The sequence below is a fragment of the Octopus bimaculoides genome, chromosome 12, assembly GCF_046866305.1.
Source record: "Octopus bimaculoides isolate indiv1 chromosome 12, ASM4686630v1, whole genome shotgun sequence".
NCBI classification, from domain to species: domain Eukaryota; kingdom Metazoa; phylum Mollusca; class Cephalopoda; order Octopoda; family Octopodidae; genus Octopus; species Octopus bimaculoides.
In genome coordinates this window covers 45281444-45301716 of record NC_142939.1, presented here as the reverse complement: position 1 = coordinate 45301716, position 20273 = coordinate 45281444, and the positions used below count along the sequence as shown (strand labels likewise).

At 37.9% G+C, this 20273-nt stretch overlaps 1 protein-coding gene across 5 annotated transcripts in view; it reads right to left on the bottom strand.

Annotated features, from left to right (window-relative positions):
- LOC106870936 (thrombospondin type-1 domain-containing protein 4) overlaps positions 1-20273 on the bottom strand; it is a 131757-nt gene that overhangs the window by 18998 nt on the left and 92486 nt on the right. For 4 of the 5 annotated variants that reach the window (XM_089360997.1, XM_089360998.1, XM_089360999.1 and 1 more), the window contains 3 exons: positions 4107-4311; positions 3215-3387; positions 1821-2571 (listed from right to left, as the gene is read on the bottom strand). In XM_089360997.1, coding sequence (XP_089217123.1) covers positions 1821-2571; positions 3215-3387; positions 4107-4311 — 1129 coding nt within the window. Of the gene's footprint in view, positions 1-1820; positions 2572-3214; positions 3388-4106; positions 4312-17746; positions 19919-20273 lie in introns of those variants that run through there. The other variant, XM_014917178.3, reaches the window with a different exon arrangement.

Below are 20273 nucleotides of genomic sequence, written 5' to 3'. Positions count from 1 at the left end.
CTCCGGGCTCGCATTAGGCAAGAAGTTGAACATTTTTTGGGCCCATGACAGACAGACATTCTCAGCTTTAGATATATAGATATATATATATATTGTACAATACAAACAAGTTGATATTTTTTTCCCCTCAAATGTAGTATTGCAGTTAAAACAGCAGAGGGGAGAGAGAGAGAGAGAGAGAGAGAGAGAGAAAGAGAGAGAGAGAGAGAGAGAGAGAGATGTATGAATAAGTATATTTTGTATTAGAATATTTTTCTGTTAATCTAAATGCAATGTCTGGTCACATTAAGCTGTGATACATTTACTGAAGACCACTGAAGATGATTCTGTCTCAATGTTAATCTTGTTATTTTAGCAAGTTTGGAAAATTTGCTTATTTCCGCCAAACTAGTCAGACATCTGCTACAAGATTCTCATAACTGGGAACACAAACTTATCAAAACATTTAAGTGGGTGATGTGTGTGTGTGCTATGTGAAAGGAGAATGAAAATAAAATATCCTGACACCAGTTTCAAAATGATATGGTTATCTGTGATAAACTTCAATGAGGGTTTATAGTTTGTCATAACGAAGCCTGTAAATAAATCTCATCTGCAGTTGATTGGTAAGAATTTAACTGTCAATTGAGAGTGAAAACAATGTCAAGAGATAAAGCAGTTAAATGAAGCAACAGCAGCTGTTATACATTTTCTGTTAAGATTGTCTGTAAGAAACTGTTTCTGTGGTGTCACCTACTTGGCTTTGCACAGTTTGTGTTTGGAAGCTGGTGCTGGGTGACTTCAACACGTAAACTGTGTTACAAATCTAATGTAGAAGTGTGAAATATTTATTTATTTATGGGTTTCAGCCAAGTGGCTGTGGTCATGCTGGAGCACCACCGTGTAAGAATGTAAGAATGTAAGAAACTGATCTGTGTTATTTGAAGAAAAGTTATAAAGAAAGTAAAATCATTTGTAGTCTTTGATTCTTTGAGTGATTTTAATCTTTTATGAAGGACCCATCCAAAAGTTATTCTTCCTGTTTATAATTCCTTATAACTAAACAAATTCAGTCTTAAGATGTAACTAACAACTGACTGTACAGTATGGTTGTCCACAAGGTGGTACCATGGGATCTCAGGTACTGTAAATATACAGGTCATGTTTAGTCATTTGATAGTGTACTGTAGGTCCTTATCAACAGCAGAAATGGGGCTGAATAACAGAAAGAACAACAACAAATATCTATTGATTACAACCTAAATATCTGTTATAGCTGAAACATCAGTTAATTAAAATTTAAATATCTGTTAATTATAACCTAATTTTTTATTATAATTAAAAGTATCTGTTAATTAACTATCAATTGTTGACTTTTCTCACTTTTATCAGTAAATGTCATAGGATCTATTTTGCAATAGGTTTGAAAGTAATGTTGATGATGATGGTGACAGTGGTAGTGATGGTGCTGTAGTTAGTAGTGGTGGTAGTCAAGGGATTTAAGACAACAATTGTTATATGGATTGAACTGCTAACCATGAGGTCAGTGGTATTTACTTATCCAACATCAACTTCGTTAGCACTGCAATAATGATTGTTGGTGCTATTACTTGTCACTGTTTCATGTTCATTTCAGTTGGAACTGTCTGTTAACTGGACATAAGTGTATCTAGACTACTTTATCCAATGTGTCTGTTTTGAAAGATGGTACAGAATTATTTCTGGAAGCTTCAGCTGCAAATGTAAGTCAGCTTAGGATGATGAGGAAGATGATGATGATGATGATGATAATGATGATGATGATAATGATGATGATGACAATGATGAATCTTTGTACTTACCTCCACCACATGGCTCAGAACATTTGGTAAATCCCACAATATTCCATGTATAAGTAACTTCCAACTGATCTGATGTCCCTGTGTTTGAATTAGGCACCACAGGAACATTATTATGCACTTTAGTTAAGTGTAATTTAGAATGATGCTGCCTTTGTTCTGGTTTATGAAGGTTATTACCATATCGTGTATGATTGGAGTAAAACTTGCTGGCTGAGAAATACTGTCGATTAGAAGTTCTGTAAGCAGCATAACGAGAACCACTGACTCTATTGCCTTGATTGTTTAGGTAAGGTCTGAGGTGCTTCTCTCGACCCGTAGTTGAATCGTTAATTTTTGAAGAAACAATTCTAGAATATTGATTTTGGTGGTGAGGATAGGGTCTCCGACGACTGGCTCGAAGATTAGAGTTCCATTTATGTCCTGAATTTGGACTCCCAGATGATGAACCAAGAGCTTGGTTTGAGTCAAATGAAGGAATATAGTAAGGTCCAGGACGTCTGTTAATATTCCTAGAATTACTGAGATGCTTTGTCCCCAAGAAATTCTGGTGTTCACTGTCCTGACGATGATGTTGTTGACGATGATGGGGATAGTGATGATTACGGTGTGACCGTTGACCATGACGTTGAGATTCCAACGGATTAACCCTTTCTGAAACATCACTTTTCATTTTATCAAGTATCGTTGGAACCATTCCAGTTGGAATGGAATATTCATAAAATATTCCTGGGTTTCTGTCATAGACTAACAGCTGAAATTGAGAAAGGCAGGTGAATATTGTATTAGTTATTTTCATTATTTTCAACAACCGGTATTAACAAACACTCACACGCACATGCACACACACACACATTCACATATACATATATAAAAGATATTAAGTATTTGGTAAATTGCAACAATTTCCATCCAAGAATGATATGAACTGATGTGCAAACTAAAAATACTCACAACGATTACTAATCCTGTACAAAACTCAGGTAGTACCCACACTGGAAAATTGCTTTCATCTTTCATATGGTGCTGATACTGCATACCGTTTTACTTCTAATACAATAGCTTGATTAGTTTTGCACCACTTCCTGACAGGTAATCCTGGTTCACATCTCTCTCCACCTCTTGCCACACAAATTGTGTCCACTCCAGGTCTACACTAACCACTGCACCTAATTTCTCCTCTCCACAATGTAGCTTCATTAGTATTTGCCCCCCCCCCCCCACTCTAGAATTCCTTCTCACATTCAAGTTTTCTTGCAACTATTAACTTACAGTTGTTCCAGAGCAGCAACCACCCGAGTCTCACAATATTCACAAAAGTTATGGGTACTATCATTTCCTCAAAAATAACACCAATGAAACATGTTGATATTATGAAATAAACTGAGTTCACTTACCTCTAGCATCAAAGTATCTTTCGTTGGGCCCTTTGTGTAAATACACTCTCCTACACATTTCTTACCAGCATATTCTTTATAGTGAATTTCTGTGCCAGAGGTTTTATATAAACCAGGAGAACTTTTTCTCCAGTGGCCATTCAATATATAAGTTCCATCAGAAGTTTTTAAGGCTAAAAATTATATAGAAAAAAAAAAACAAAATATAAAAATGTTGATTTCTAGAAATTTTTATGATAGAGATGTTTTGTTATTAATGAATGTCTAAATGTCTGCTACAGTCATGGTTAATAAGAATATCATGTCAGGTATTTAGTTAGAGAGATATTTATCTCATATTTACATCTACATTATATATTTTTTCAGCAATTTGATCTCTATCCCATTGTCTTATTTATTGATGTGTACATAGCTGGATTAAAACAAAGAAACTCTATTTCTAAAGTGCAGGTAATGATGTTGGATACATGTATATTATTTAAAATAAAAGTCCCCAGTTTGAATTCAACCCAGGACTCTATACACATTCAGGGAATTAGAAGTGGAACATGTCAGACAGACAGACTAGAGAAAACAGCTGGTGAAATACAATGACTGATGTATCACACCAATATACATTAACACTAATTTACAGAATACAGTCTTACACACACAACACCACTCCTTATCACATAATATCACAGAGACACACACACACACTCACATAAACATATACACAACCCCTGACATACATATACCATACCACAAGTACACAGATACACACATTTATATAATATACTATTCTTACGCTTGTACTTATATCTCATACACAGTTCTACATACACAGTTCTACACCCACACACCACCACACACACATATATACACAAGAGAATGAAATTAATCAAAGCCTTACCCAACAAGTTACGACTGGCTGTCGTTTCTGTGATGTTGATATTACAGGCCCCTTTAGGGAGGTTGAGAATAGTGTTATACCCTGAGGGTAGATTGGGTGGGGTATAGAACCCCTTCATAATATTGCAAGTTTCATTTCTACCCCCACATACCCCACATCGATCGAATTCTTTTCCAGACCCAACAATATTGTCACAACCAATTTTCTGAAAAATAAAAAAGGAAGAAATTATTGTTAATAATATAAATAATAATTCTTTCTACAATAGGCACAAGGCACGAAATTTGGTGGATGGGGGCTAGTTTATTTCAACAACCCCAGTGCTCAACTGGTACCTGTTACATCAACCCTGAAATGATGAAAGCCAAAATCAACTTCAGCTGCATTTGAACTCAGAATATAAAGCCAGAAGAAATACTGCCAAGCATTTTGTCCAACATGTTAATGGTTCTACCAGCTCACTGCCTACATAATAATAATAATAATAATAATAATAATAATAATAATAATAATAATGATACTGGTCTGAAATTTTGACACAAGGAGTGCAGTTAAAGAAAGGGCTAAGTCAATTACATCAACCCCTGCAATCAACTGATACTTATTTTGCTAACTCCGAAAGGATGAAAGGCAAAGTAGACCCCAGTGGCACTTGATGAAATGCCACTTGGCATTGTGCCCAGCATACTAACGAACGAAGATAAGTGGAGGCATACAAACGTACACTTTTACTCATTCATATAACACAAAACAGAAGTGCTCCAGTATGGCCGATGACCTTGTTAAAAACAACCTAAAGAATTAATGACCGAAACAGCACACCAGATTCACACTCACAAATACAGAGTTTCACATACACACAGTCACTCACACACATGCACTCAGACTTTCTGAGATTCACACACACACACACAAATTCACTGACACATACTCAGATTCACACTCTTACTTTCTCTCTCACACACACATAAAGAGATTCCCACACATATACAGATAAACAGGTTAACACCACACAAACACACCTACACACACACAAAGATACAGATACATACACACATACACTTACGTACAAAAAAACACTCTCTCGTCTCTCTCTCTCACACACACACAGCAAAACACTTCCTCAATAATAAAAATTAAACTAATTTCTCAAATATTTCCCAACTTGTTTTTTTTTTTCTCAGGTTTAACACACTCAACAATATGTTCATTGCCATGGTTACTATTAGAAGTGGCCTTGTACTAAAATTACAAGTGAGTTACAGGTAAGCAACATACCAGATTCCCTAAGATATGGCTAACCACGTGGAGTGCAGCTCATAGGGTGAAGAGTATAGATGTTGTTACAATTTTGGGAAATATGAATTAGGACATCATTTTATATTTCATGGACGACTGAACATAAAGGGCAAAAGCATTTATTAATGAATTAAAGTCTTCATTCCTGTTGTTTACAATTTGGAAATTGATTGGAAACAGAAAGAAATTTTCATATTTTCAGGTGTGCTTTCATGAGTTTTAGCCTGAAGTTATCCGACAGAAAGAAACTACACCAGGTAAAATAATGCGACAAATAACGGGGCACTGGCTGTAGAAAGAGGGTGTTGCTCTCTTTTTCTTGTTTCGGTCATTTGACTGCGGCCATGCTGGAGCACCGCCTTTAGTCGAGCAAATCGACCCCAGGACTTACTCTTTGTAAGCCTAGTACTTATTCTATCGGTCTCTTTTTTTTTGCCGAACAGCTAAGTCACGGGGACGTAAACACACCACCATCGGTTGTCAAGCGATGTTGGGGACACAAATACAGACTCACAAACACGCACACACACACACACACATATATATATATATATATATATATATATATATATACATATACATATATACGACGGGCTTCTGTCATTTTCCGTCTACCAAATCCACTCACAAGGCTTTGGTCGGCCCGAGGCTATAGTAGAAAACACTTGCCCAAGGTGCCACGCAGTGGGATTGAACCCGGAACCATGTGGTTCGTAAGCAAGCTACTTACCACGCATCCACTCCTGCGTCTGTGTTGATAATTTCAATTGCTATAGTATTGAGTGGATTATTATCTGGCAGGTCTTAGAGCTGTTTTAAATAAGAAAAGCACTGTTCAAACCAAATTTGAACAGAGGTCAATTATTCCTTTCACCACTTTATAGAACACCTGTTGCCTTAACATGTATTTCGCTACACCCACACATGAGCTCTAAGACGTACCAACCCAGTTATGTCAAAACCCCCCAAAATATTTTTGCTACATATCTCTCACGTCACAGCTGCCTACAGAAGTGTCACCATTAGATAACTCTTACATCACAGCTGCTTCAAGATGTACTTTCTATAGGGCTTCTTTCATCAAATTATAGCGTTTTACTGCATAACTCTCACAATAGTTACCTTACAATACTCCATTTTACTACCACACGCACCTCTCACATCACAACTATATTATTTGTTTCTTTATGAAGTGATGTTTACATTTATGAAAGGATAGAGAGAGATAGAGAGATAGACGGACAGACAGAAAGAAAGAAACTCTTCAATACAAGACGGAAGGATAATACAGATGAAAATACAAGTGGTGTTATTGGAAGGTGTGATTATTAATGAATGGTGCAATGTAAATATGGGAGGTAAAGGAACACGAGCAATGTCTTCAGCCACAGCTCTCAACTACAACTGCTAAGTGAATACACTTAATAAAATCTTTTGTATTTACCCACCAAGCATTTTTTTCTTAATTTTACATGACTATAAAACTTTGTCAATATTAGTTGTGGTTCTATGAAGGTGTCACGACCGTCTTCCGGTTTTTTCTTTGATGTAAGGGCGTGTGAAGTCTTGGGAAATTAAAAAAAAATTTAAAGTAGTGGGGAAACTCAAACATTGACACACACACGTACGTGCACACAAACAAACAAACAAACAAGCAAACAAGCAATATACAATGCTATGAAGACGTTTCAAAGAGTTTTACTTGGTCAAGGAAGAGGCAGAAGAAGAGAAAGAACAATATGTTTAAGAAGCACCAAAGCGAAGTTAAGTAAAGAAGTGATGTAACCAGCGGTTGATGGTAAACATAATCAACCAGCGGTTGATGGTAAACATAGTCAACAGTGTCTAACAGAAAAGTGTGAGTTGAAACTAATGCCTGAAGTGCGTGTGAGAAGTTGTAAGTAGTGTGTGTGTGTGTGTGTGTATGTGTATCTATCTACGTACGCAGTCATGAGTGCATATACCAAAGTGTATCACAGGTGTTGCGGAGTTAAGTGTAATACAAAACCTGTGCACTTGAGCGTATGTGGGAGAGGTAGAATGCAAATGTGTTTGTGTGTGTGCACGTGTGTGTAAAATGTATGTGCAAAAGCTAGACAAATCGCAGTAAACTTGTGTGTGTACGAGGCTGACCAAGATACTCTCATGGAATGTGACCAAATGAGGTTTATTTTCCAACATAGTACACCCTTGTAGTCCACGCACTTATCCCATCAATGTTGCAGTGCTTGGATATCCCATTGGTGAAAAAGCTTTCGTCTTGTTGTTCAGAAAAGTAATCAAGTCATCTCTTTGTCTCTGGCTCAAAGTGGGTTCGTAAGTGTTCAAGGAAACCAACTGGATCGTCAGATTTTTCCCACAATGTGACCGACCTGGTGCGCTTTTGATCAGGTGCCAGAAGACGTGGCACCCACCGAGAAGAATCCTTTGTCATACCAAATCCCTTGTGCAGAATATTCTCAATTCCCTCGTGGGATATGCTAATAGTATTGGCTATTTGATTTATAGTAAATCACCTGTCATCCATCACCATGTGGTGGACACAATGTTTTCCACGATGGTGATAGTTGCAGGAGATCCAGAACTGGGATCATCTTCAAAACTCTCCCTTTCCCTCCTAAATTCAGTTGCCCACATTTGTACTTTTGATAAAGCTGAAGCATCATTCCTTAATGTAGCAACCATGTCAGCATGAATGTCGTTGGAGGCTGAACCGTTTTTCTGAAGGTATTTGATAACACCACGATGCCCAAATTTGTCAATTTTTCAAGAGAAGTCGCTCCTTGTCACTTTTAGAGGCTTCTTTGAACAATCAGATGTCAGTTTACTTGAAAAGGAACAATGTAGTTGAAATGAATACGTACAAGATTTCACAGCTCTAGCATCACTCCTTCATAGCCAGCCTATGAACTTTCCATCCCACCCTTGTATGTGCGCATATAGAGTATGTAGCGCGCGCGAATGCGTGTGTACGTTTGTGTGAAAATGAATATGTGGATTCTAAAAGAGTGGTTATAGAGGCTCTTATTATCCAGTGTTGTTTTGTCAGACGTCCCACAAATGTTTACTAAAACATGGTCAGCCTATGACCGGTTTTTACCTATATACAATATGCCACAGAGTTTCCATCTTATACACTGGATGACATTCAAGGTGATGCCAGTGACGCAGTCATCTTATGCACTGCTCACAGTTCACCTTAGAATTCATTTTAATAGCAAATAAATGCTTCACAGTCTCTGGTTGTTCATTTGTGATTTAATTACTAATACTTATATTAAAAGTCCGTATGACACAACTTACATTTAATTTCCTGCGAATAAAGTACAGCAAAGAAGTATGTTTATTTTTCAGAGGTTTCTTTTCTCTGGTTACTGAAACTATTTATCAAAAAACGAACTAGATGTTGAAAATTACTTTTTGAAGCTATCAGTTATACCAGGATAGTTGCTCAAGTGTTTCTAATTGTAGTAATTAAAGATTTGATCAACAACGCTCTAATAGATGCTCCAATTAGTTTTAATTACTTGGTATTTTTTAATTAGACATAAACACGCTTCTAAGATATTTCAAAGAATTTTGATACCTTTAAAGCTACTTAGTAAGTAATAAAAGTTACAGATGGTTTAAATTATTCATGATTGACACGTTATCAGAAAGTTAGTTCAGTGTAAAGGAAGCGGAACAGCAATTAGATTAAAAACACCTAATTAGTATGCATGTTTAGGAAGTTGGTATGAATGTTTAGGAAGTTGATGTTTCTAACTGGAATAAAATATTCCAACTGCTGTTTCAGGATTTAAGTGTTTATTTTTCTAAACCAACACTGTGTGTTTGTGCGCGCGCGCGTGCATGCATGCAAATAACAGAGTTTGGTTTTGGGGGTTGAAAATTTAGTTGCGTTCCATTCCACCACTAACTCATTCCGTTCAATCATATGACTAGTCTGTTTGACTTCACTACTTCTACTATCGTGTATAACTCCACGATTGCCACGTGGTCTTCGGATGGTATCGGGATATGAGTATACAGAGCCAAAAGTCAACACACACACACCAATGCTTCTATCCACGACCTTTGTGTTTCTTCTGCTTGTATCATACTGTGCCGGCGTCTTACACACGAACCCTGCCTACCCACCTTCTTGTTCTATGCCCAGTCTTAAACACTTGGCACGTGCTCTGTCCCTGCTGAAGGAACTTATACATATTATCAACTCTAGTACTTGACTGGTACTTTATTTTATCGACTCTGGAAGTATCACATTTGACATGGGCAGGATTTGAAATAAATCAACAGAAATTTGTATTCTTTTCTTATAGGAAAGACAGAATGAAAAAGTAAGAAACTGTATTTGATAGCAAAGATTCCACAATGATGAAAAATTTTTATTACTTAACAAATTCCTACCTGGTTTTCTTTTATATTCAATTAACTTTCGCGAAAAAGAAAAAGAAACAGAAACATGTCTTCTCAGATTATACAGAGGACGATGCGAATGAGAGGTGTCAAGCATCTCTAGCGAACTAACTTTATTTATACAAAACACATTTAGCAAAACCAAATTTTGCCAAAGAATTGCGGCAGCATAAATTAACTAAAAATACTTTGGAAATAGAAATAGCAAATATTGTTGATCTAATCTCAAATACAACAGACTGCTGAGAGTTGAACTAATCTCTCTTCCTCTCTCTCTCTCTCTCTCTCTCTATCTATCTACGTACACGCAAGAGCGCGCGCACACACACACACACACACGCTCACAGGTTAGTGAGGACAGATAGCAACGTTGAAGTTTATCTGTAATATTTCATTGAAGCAGAATGTAAAGTGTCCAAAGTGAGAAGGTGAATTAATGGGCCGTAAGACTCACGAAGCAACACCAAAAGAAAATAATATCATTAGTGTGTGTGTGTGTGTGTGTGTGTGTGTGTGTGTGTGTGTGTGTGTGTGTGTGTGTAAAGGTGTAATGACATTTCAGCGATGAAATAGATAATTTGAGTAGATAATGATTGTGGAGTTATTTGTAGTAGAGTTTACTGGCTGCAATCAATTTAAAGCCGCATGCTTGACTAGGACTGTCAAAACTTCACGCTCACAACATCTATATATTCAACCATAAAAAAGATTTGCCGTCGGTCCTTCGTTCCATCATAGGAATCCCGTAATTACAGTTACATGAAGGTTAATTAACAGACGTTATTGTCAGGAAACTAGCGAACCCAAAAACACCGTCTTCAAAGAAATGATTAATGTTTTATAACATTAGCATAAGACCACACAATTTGAGAAAAGAGATAGATGAGTAGATCCACCCAGTATAAGACGAGTACTTTATCATATCCACTCAGAAAGAATGAAAAATAAATTTGACATTGAGTAGTTACAGTATTTGACTAAAGCTCTACAAGCAATTCAGTAACCAAAGACCTAAGCTTCAGTGACGACGATGACGACGACACTGTCGTCGCCGCCGTTGTGATATCAGTGAAAAGAGGAGTCAACGGTTCATACCTCGTGACCGCCGCTATCTGTTATAAAGTGCTTTATTCTCAAATAATTCACTCCACTTTGTGGTAAATAGTTACATTGGTAGATAGAGATAGCCTACTAGTGGCTCTGGTAGACCCCCTGAAGAGGGATAGACGCACTGGAATTCGTTCCGCTTGGAACTGCAGGAAAGTGGTGTGAGAGGAGAGAATTCCTGAGAGCCGGGAGATAGTGGCCAGCGTGGGGTACGTGATTGGGATACAATACGAAGAAAAAGGGGGAATAAAAGTGGATGTAGAGGAAACCCAACTAGATGCGAAGAGTAGGGGCTTTTGTACATTAGCGTAGCTCGGGTGTGTGCCGCCCGGAGCGGCCCTTCCGTTTGCCCTGGACTCCCCAAAAAACAAATATTACCTACAGCAGACCCAAAAGTGCCGCCCCTATGTCCACCCCAACACCCGCTAGCTACGATAGTGCTTTTATAGTAGTAGCAGAAAACTCGAGAGACGAGACACAGTAGGTCTGTGAGCCAGAGATTGGTGTATATTGTTGAGTGACTTTACGCCAGTCAGTCGAGCGCTCTTCTCTTGGGGCAGAGTCTATGTAGCATCAACACAACAGCAGTATTGAGAGCAGTACTTCATTATGGGCCTCTCTTGAACTTTGTAGAGGGCTAATAGAAGTTTGGAGACGAAATAATATCTGGCCAAGAAAAACCAGCTTTGGAGATGTAGTGATTAGCCGAGTTAAGGATACACCTTCGCCACCGAGCATTTGAAACAATCACGTGGGATCTAGAAGCGTCCGTTTTAAGTTTAAGTGAAGGATGGTGGGGTGACGATGTCCCCTTAATATGTCCACAGATTTTTTTTTTGCTGTTGAAAGAGACAAGATGTGGTATAGCCCCAGTGGAGGATATTTTCAAGGTCTCTGCAGAGACAATGAAGATTTGGTGTGAAGTGTCTATGTCGAAATGGGATAACGTTTTGTGACAGAGTTTTGAGATGAATGAAGAGTGGGAGTTCTTTTGCGTAGGGATGGATGTCGTTGAAGTGGCAGTAAGCAAGTCTTTGTTAGTCTATAAATAATAAGTAATTAAATCCCTTTCTGGCGTGCCTGACGACCAGAGTGAGTTGTTTTATTGATTATAAACAGGATTCAATCAGGCCTACTGTCGCCTATAAATGAAAAAGGGCCGTAGTTAAATTTGTAGAGGATCCTTATCGCAATTTCTCACGAAATGGGTTATTCATGTATTGAAACGTATTAGAATTCCATTAAGAAGCTTTTATCGACTGTTGCTTGGAAATTTATCTCAACTTTCAGATTCCGATGACGACTGTAATTGTAGAGAAATTTTCACATATGTGCACTCGTTAGCAAGAACGGATGTGGTCACGAGAGAAGAAAGAAGGGGAAAAATAAAACTTGCACAAGACGCCATTGTCAATTAACACAGAATGGGGAGTTTCTATTAGATAATTGTGTTTAAAGAGTGAATATTTGATAATTCTATGTTGACATAAAACACAAGTTGTGTAGAATTAGACAAGATTTACTTAGTTATATCAAAAGTGAAACCCATATTCTCTTGAAAATATGTTCAACACGAAATAAAAGTAAAATGAGAGACACATAAATAAGTTAAAGAGATGTGTTGTTTTGTAATAGTGGAAATAAAAATACATGCTTTTTAGGTCAGTCCCGATTCGATAAATCTATGATTAAAGTGATTCCAGCTATGCCCAATCCACCTTACTTGCAGACATAATATATGTATAATTATCAATTGTGTCCTTCCTTATTTTGAGACAGTATGGTATAATTTGTAAAAGATATAGTTACTATTTCTAACAGGCTGAGCAACAACGTAGAGCAGGAGTGCAAACGCATTGTTTGCACTTGCACTCAAATATGAAACCACTCACTGAGGCTGTCACTAAAGACCTACATAAACATCCAACACCAAAAATGTTTCAAGTTATACATGTATGAGTTTGTATGACTTGAAGACTCATTGTATTTCTTATTATTGATTTCTTTCCTCCTACATCAGTTCTTGTACACCAAGGATTCACTTCTGGGATTAAAGAACTGGTATGGAGACATTGACTTGCAAACAAGAATATGGATATAACGGAGATAGAAACATAATGGGTAAGAAAGATACAAAATTACAACCTGAGAATGGTATAGTCAAAGTATTGAAATATTGGGGTTCAAACAGTAAGCTGCAAGAGGGACTCAGTTGCTAAAATGTTTAGTTACTTCTGTATTTGAAGATTAAGGACATCACAACAGAGTGTATAAGATTTCAAATCTCTCACTGACTGACTGAGAAACTGATTTACCTTTCTATAATTTCTCATACACGTGTGTGTGTGTATGTGTGTGTAAGAGAGAGGGAGAGAGAGAGAGAGAATTTTAAATATAACGTCAAAAAATAGTTTTAAAGAGTAAAATATTTACATATTTTTGCTTTTTAAAGACCAGAAAATTTCTTTCTTAATTTCTTTTATATTTAAAGTTCTCGTGGTTTTATGTAAATAGAAAAATTCTGTTTCTTCTGTGTGTGTGTGTGTGTGTGCGCGCGCGTTTGTACTTATATTCGTGTGAGTGTCTGTGTGTGTGTGTGGTGGGTGGGGGTACATAATATAAACATTGAGATTGTATTAGACCATGTTCTCAGAACGTAAGCAATTACTGATTCACAGTTCCACCACATGGTAATTAACACTAATGATGAATAACCAGATTCTCTAGACATTATTTAGCACTAATGAGAACAGAGTAATCCTCATTAGTGTTAAAACCTCGTCCTTAATTCTAAATTGAGCACCAGAGTATCCTTTGGAGAACTAAGAACCTGCGAGTATTCCCCAAATACTAAAAGAAAGAGAGTGAAGTATACTTAATATGATCTTTACATCTGTTTGACAAGTAATTTAAAATTTTCCATTATAATTGACTGCATTCAATAAATTTAATACTTATAATTAAATATGAAGATCGTCACCCTTTAATAAATGAGTGTTACGTGACCTGTTCAATTGTTTAATCGCTGGTCAGCTCAGATCAAACAAACCTCTGACCAAACGATATTCTAGCCTTAACTATCGCATCTTTTGTTTCCTACCTCAGAATATCTAGGATCACATCATCTAATGTGACTTTTTTTCTTTTTAAAGGATTGTAGAGTGTAAACGGCTCTATATTTCTACCAGGGCAAGTCATCCCGTAGTGAGTTTTCTGGCTCAGAGGGGTGAAGGCAGTGAAGACGACCCCAAACTGAATGTCTTAATGTGTCACCATCCCTTTATCTCAAATCAAATTACACTGTACTATTAAATAAGCACTAGTGCTATACTGACTCAATTCAAACAACTAATTCCGCACAAGAATTAGGTTTTACAGCAGATGAACAAGAGATAAGTTCTTGGCTGGTCGTAATCACAAGAAAGTTCTGCTCCTCAGTTGAAACCATTTCACGTCACTTATGCCATTAATATTCTATAGAAAAATATAATCCGTACAACTTCCACCTGCGCTGTATCTTTCTAAAAGTATCGAGAGAAATGGTTAGCTAAACAATTACCCAAGTTCAATATGAGGATCAAATGGTTTCATTTCATGACAAAAAAATGTCACCTGGTTTACCCCGCGCTCTAAACCTGGTTATCCAGTCTCCTATATAGCTACAATTTGTTTCCAAGCAAATACCCATATCCGACATTCCCAAAACAAAATTTCGTCAGAAGAAGACAGAAAAACAAGAAAAATTCTTACCGATTCCTTTGACCATGATTGGTCCTTTTACTTCACTCCGGCACTAAAAATGCCTCCAGGTTAGACAATACTACGACAGTTAAAACATGGAAGAAATGTTCGCACTCAGTAACATCAATAACTATTCGTACCAATATTGTCAAGACTACATGATGAGAGCGATGACGGAAATGGCAATGACGGCAATGATGACGGGAACGACGGTGGACATTGATGAGAATAATGACAGAAATGACGTTGACGATAGTGATGATTATTATGACAGTGATGACATTGGTAACAGAGATGATTGTAGTGATAGTGATTATGACGATAGTGATGACCGATGAGAGTTTTGAAGAGGATAAAAGAACTGAGAATGATGACAGAAATGGCAACGACGACGCTGACGGCTGTGATTACATTAATGATAGTGATGACTGGAATGACGATGATTAGTGTGATGATAATGATGACAGTTATTGCAGCGATTAGAGACGGCAGTGATGACAATGCTGCTAATAATGGCAGAAATGAGAGACGACGAGATCAGCAGTAATCACAGCGATGACAATGAGGATAGGGATAATTGTGATGACTTGATGACAATGATGAGCAAAATGAAAGAGATGGCAATGACGACAGTGATGAAAAATGATGGTAGTAATAACAATGCTGACAGCGTTACGACAGTGATAATATGGATTACAGAGAGGGTGATGACAGCAATGTTTGTGATGTCAGTCATGATTTGGTTAACGATGACAGTTGCGTCAGCGATGAAAATGATGATAATACCATCGAGCTATTTCTTATGACCAGACACATGACTGTGCATTAAAGAGAACAATATTCTCGATCGGATCAACACCAGAAATACTATTTCTGTTAACGACCCCGAATACTTGGATTTAATGTTAACTTTGGGTTTAAACGCTGGATAGTGAGAACGGAATCAAACTATATAAACAGTGATATTCATATGACACTCATCATACTGATATTGTCACCAGCCCGTCACTTTCCTGTTTGGACTATTCAATACTCTTGATAATAACTCCCTCGCATCGCCCCACCTCCCGTGTGGGAGGCGTGATAGACGGTCTTGGCCTTCTATTAAAAGTCTATTTATTTCTGGGATGTTTTATGGGAATTTAAAATCTACCCCCACTACACGTCTGGTGGTGCATGCTATGGAACCAACAAGTGTGATAATCAATGTTGATCTTTGCAATGTTTATACTCAGATCGCAGACAGACGTAATTAAAGCACTGTGAAACACATTTAATTTGATGCTCTTCTAATTCTACTAATTCATTGCCCTTAATGGTTTCAGATTTTGGCACAAGGCCAGCAATTTTGGGGGAAGGAGTTTGTCGATTACGTCGACCCCAGTGCTCAACTGGTACTTATTTTATCGACTCCGAAAGGATGAAAGACAAAGTCGACCTTAGCGGAATTTGAACGCAGAAGTTCAAATATCGCTAAACATTTTGCCCGGCGTGCTGACCGCCTTTCATTGCCCTAAACAATAATAATTCTAATTGAAATTGATTATGCACAAGGCCAGAAAATTTGAGAGGTGGGGGCGTTAGTTAACACAGTCGACAGTAGAAAACGATAGAGAGTAGGATTACATGAAAAGTGAAAATAACAGTAAAAAAATTGAAAGAAATATTCTCCTTCAAGAAGGGAGACCTCTGAGGGCAACTCGTAGGAACCCCACAAAACAACGGTCAGCCTGAAACTCAGATAAGTACACTCTCTTAATGTAGTACACTCAGATAAGTACACTCCCTCACTAAATCTATAGGTGCATTTTCAGATTGATGTCCGTTTAGCTCAGGCCATGCTCGCTACTCTCATCTACCTTTCAACAAATTTGCTAGGAGGCCACATTCCCCGCCCCCGGCTCCAGCCCCTTCAATCCCATCCAACATGCAACCTTTTTCGGTACGTGCACCGGACACTGTACAATGACTGTTCTCCCCAACCAAAGGAATGATGATAACAATAACAACAACAATGACAATAATCCTTTCTACTCAAGGGACAAGGCCTGAAATTTGGGAGGAGATGACTAGTCGATCACATCGACCCTAGTGTATCACTGGTACTTAATTTATTGACCTCGAAAAGATGAAAGACAAAGTCGACCTCGGCGGAATTTCAATTCAGAACGTAGCAACGGGCGAAATACCACTAAGTATTTCGTCCAGCGTGCTAACGATTCTGCCAGCTCGCCGCCTTAATGATAAGTCTTTTGTCGACTCCCGTGAGAACGAAAGGCAAAGTTGATCTAGGCGGAATTTGAACTCAGAACATAAAGACGGCTGAAATACCGCTAAGCATTTCGTCCGTGCTAACGATTCTGTAGGGTGGCAGAGAAACTGAGACTTGGGAGGAATTTGAACTCAGAATACGACAGACCGAAGTTAGAAACCGTAACTATAATTGTACAGCTACTATCAGCTACTGGTAGGAGCAAGCATGCCAGTTCCCTCATATTAACAATATAATGGTTTTAATCTTTTGGCATCAGGCCAGCAGTTTTTGAAGGGAGAGAGAAGTCGGTTACATCAACCCTAGTATTTGACTGGTACTTATTTTATCAAGCCCGAAGGATGAAAGGCAAAAATCAACCTCGGCGGAATTTGAACTCAGAGCATAAAGACCGATGAAATTCCGCTTAGCATTTTACCCGGTGTGCTAACGTTTCTGCCAGCTCACCGCCTATAAATATAATTCGAATGTGTGTGTGTGTGTGTGTGTGTGTGTGTGTGTGTGTGTAGAATACATACATATACATACATACATACATACATACATACATACATACGCACATACATGTATGTATGTATACGTACATACATACATACATACATAGACAGACAGACAGACAGACACACACGCACACACACACACACACACACACACACTGTGTTGTGTTTGTATGTGTGTGTGTGATGTATGTGTGTGTGATGTATGTGCATGTGTGATGTATTTGTGTGTAATTGTATGAAAAAATATAAATTACAAGTAAAAAAGAAAAGAACGATGGAATATAAGTAAAAAGTCAACTTACCTGAAAATATGTAAGAAACAATAAAAGAAAAATATTAGAGAGCTGCAAACCAGTATTGAACTCCATATCTATGTGTTTGAATAATTGTGTACTGTTTGTGGATACAGAGAGAACAGATGAGAGCTGTGTTTTGGAAGAATTATAAAGCGGGAAATATCATTGTCCAAGCCTCTTCCTACCCTCTCCGACTCTTCCTCTTCCAAATGTTTGTTTGAATCACACGAATTAGCAGAGAGATGAGAGAAAGAGAGGGAGAGAGAGCGAGGGAGGGAGAGAGAGAGAGGGGGAGTGAGTGAGAGAGAAATGAACTCCTACTTTCTTCACGTTGGTGTCAGTGTCGTCTGCGTGTGTGTTTATGTAGAGAAAGGAAGAGACCGAAAAGTGCCGGTATATAAACATATAACGCAATACATACATACATACATACATACATACATGTACGTATGCAAATGTGCGTGTGTATGTCTATCTATCTATATATATATTATATATCTATTTAATTATGAAATGTATGTATGTATACCACCCACCCGCTATAGACTGTACCTGACCACCAAACACTTTGTATCTAAACAACGTGGTTTATTTGGGTGACGCTGGGTGCAATGTGTCGTCTAATTCCACAAGCAGGCGGCCACGGGCCGGATGGTACTCAGAGTGACAGCAACAATAAATACACGCACGCACACGCGCACACACACACACACACACACACACACTGTTGACGATAATGTACGGAGCAGCAGTACAACAGTACTAGTAGTAGTAGTAGTAGTGTGTGATAGTGGTGGTGGTGGTGATGGTGGTGGTGATGGTGGCGGTGATGGTGGTGGTGGTGGTGGTTGTGGTGGCGGTGATGGTGGTGGTGGTGGTGGTGGTTGTGGTGGTGGTGGTGGTAACGATAATAGTAGTTGAGGTAGTAGTAGCGGTAGTGGTGGTGGTGGTAGTAGTGGCGATAGAGAAGGAACTTGTCACACGCCTGAACAAAAAAAGTTACTTTCGTTAAACAATACACGTTTCAATTCCTCCCACAAAATTTCAGATCTCGTGCGTATGTCAGAAAAGAAAATTATAACAGAAAGTATAGGAAATATAGCAATAGCTCTTTCTAATTTTAGCACAAGGCCAGCAATTTTAAGGGGAATCGTTAATCGATTACGCCAATGTCAGTTCTTAGCTGCTACTTATTTAATCGACTTGGAAAGGATGAAAGGTAAAGTCGACCTCAGTGGAATTTGAACTCGGAACGCGAAGACAGACGAAATGCCGCTAAGTATTTTGCCTGGCGAGCTAGCGATTCTGTACAGCACCCATATTAATTGTAATGATCCTTTCTACTTTGGGCTCAAGGCCTGAAATTTTCGGGGTAAAGGGGATAGTCGATTACACTTATTTTATATATACACACACACACACACATATATATATATATATATATGTATGTATGTATCTCCTTTGAGCACCCTAATGATTTTCCATCCAAGGTATTTTAAAATGCAAAATTATATTTTTGACATTTCGAGCCTACGCTCTTCGACAGAAAGGATGTGTGTGTAGGGTATATATAGTCTTCCTGTTAGTGTTTATTCGTTTGACAACGAGTGTTGCTTTTTTTTTTTACGTCCCCGTAAGCTAGCACTTTGGCAAAAGAGACCGATAATTTAAGTACCAGGCTTAAAAAATAAAAACAAACAAGTACTGGAATTGATTTATTCGACTAAATCCGTCAAGGCTGTGTCCCAGCATGATTGCAGTCCAGTGACTGAAGCATTAAAGATAAAAGAATCATTAGATATGATTTCCACCTTGTGTATATGTGCTTGTATGTTTGTCTGTATGTGTGCATGTATGTGTAAGTGTGTAAAATATTATTTTCTATTTCCAACTTCTTTATTAAACCCGAAACTGAAAGATTATAATCGGAATGCAATTTGCTTCATTTTCCAAAAATCCCACATAAAGTGACTTTGCAATAGGTGAAGTGAAGTTCTCGACGAGGATTCGAAACTGTGAAGTTATTTATATATAGTGAACTGAGGCTCACAATAACAAATACCAGAATCGCCAAATACATTAGGTTATACCTTTTTACGCTTCCATCCGTGTCACTTGTGGCATTGTAACAGTGCACCAAAGTGCAGGTTCCACAAACAATATTTATATTCTAAATATTAAACTCGAAGAATTAAGGTACAGATTACTTCTTTCTCCACCTCTGCTAATGCGTTCTACTCTTTCATATGACAAGGAGGTGTTTATTTTGCATAGTTCGCAAGAGCTTGGAATTTGCCACCGTAAACTGGTAACAAACAGCAAACTGATGAAGATCTCTGGAAAGCCAAAATTCCGTGCCAAGTCATCAAGGATGTTATTTTTAGCCGAGTATTTCTTACAACAGAGTTTATTCCAGATTTAGTGCGCCAAACTACGGTCACTCAAACGAAGACAAATTGATACAAGAATTCTTTCTACTTTCTTTACTGAAGATTAAATGATTTCGACAGACGACTTGTAATGTTTCCAACAA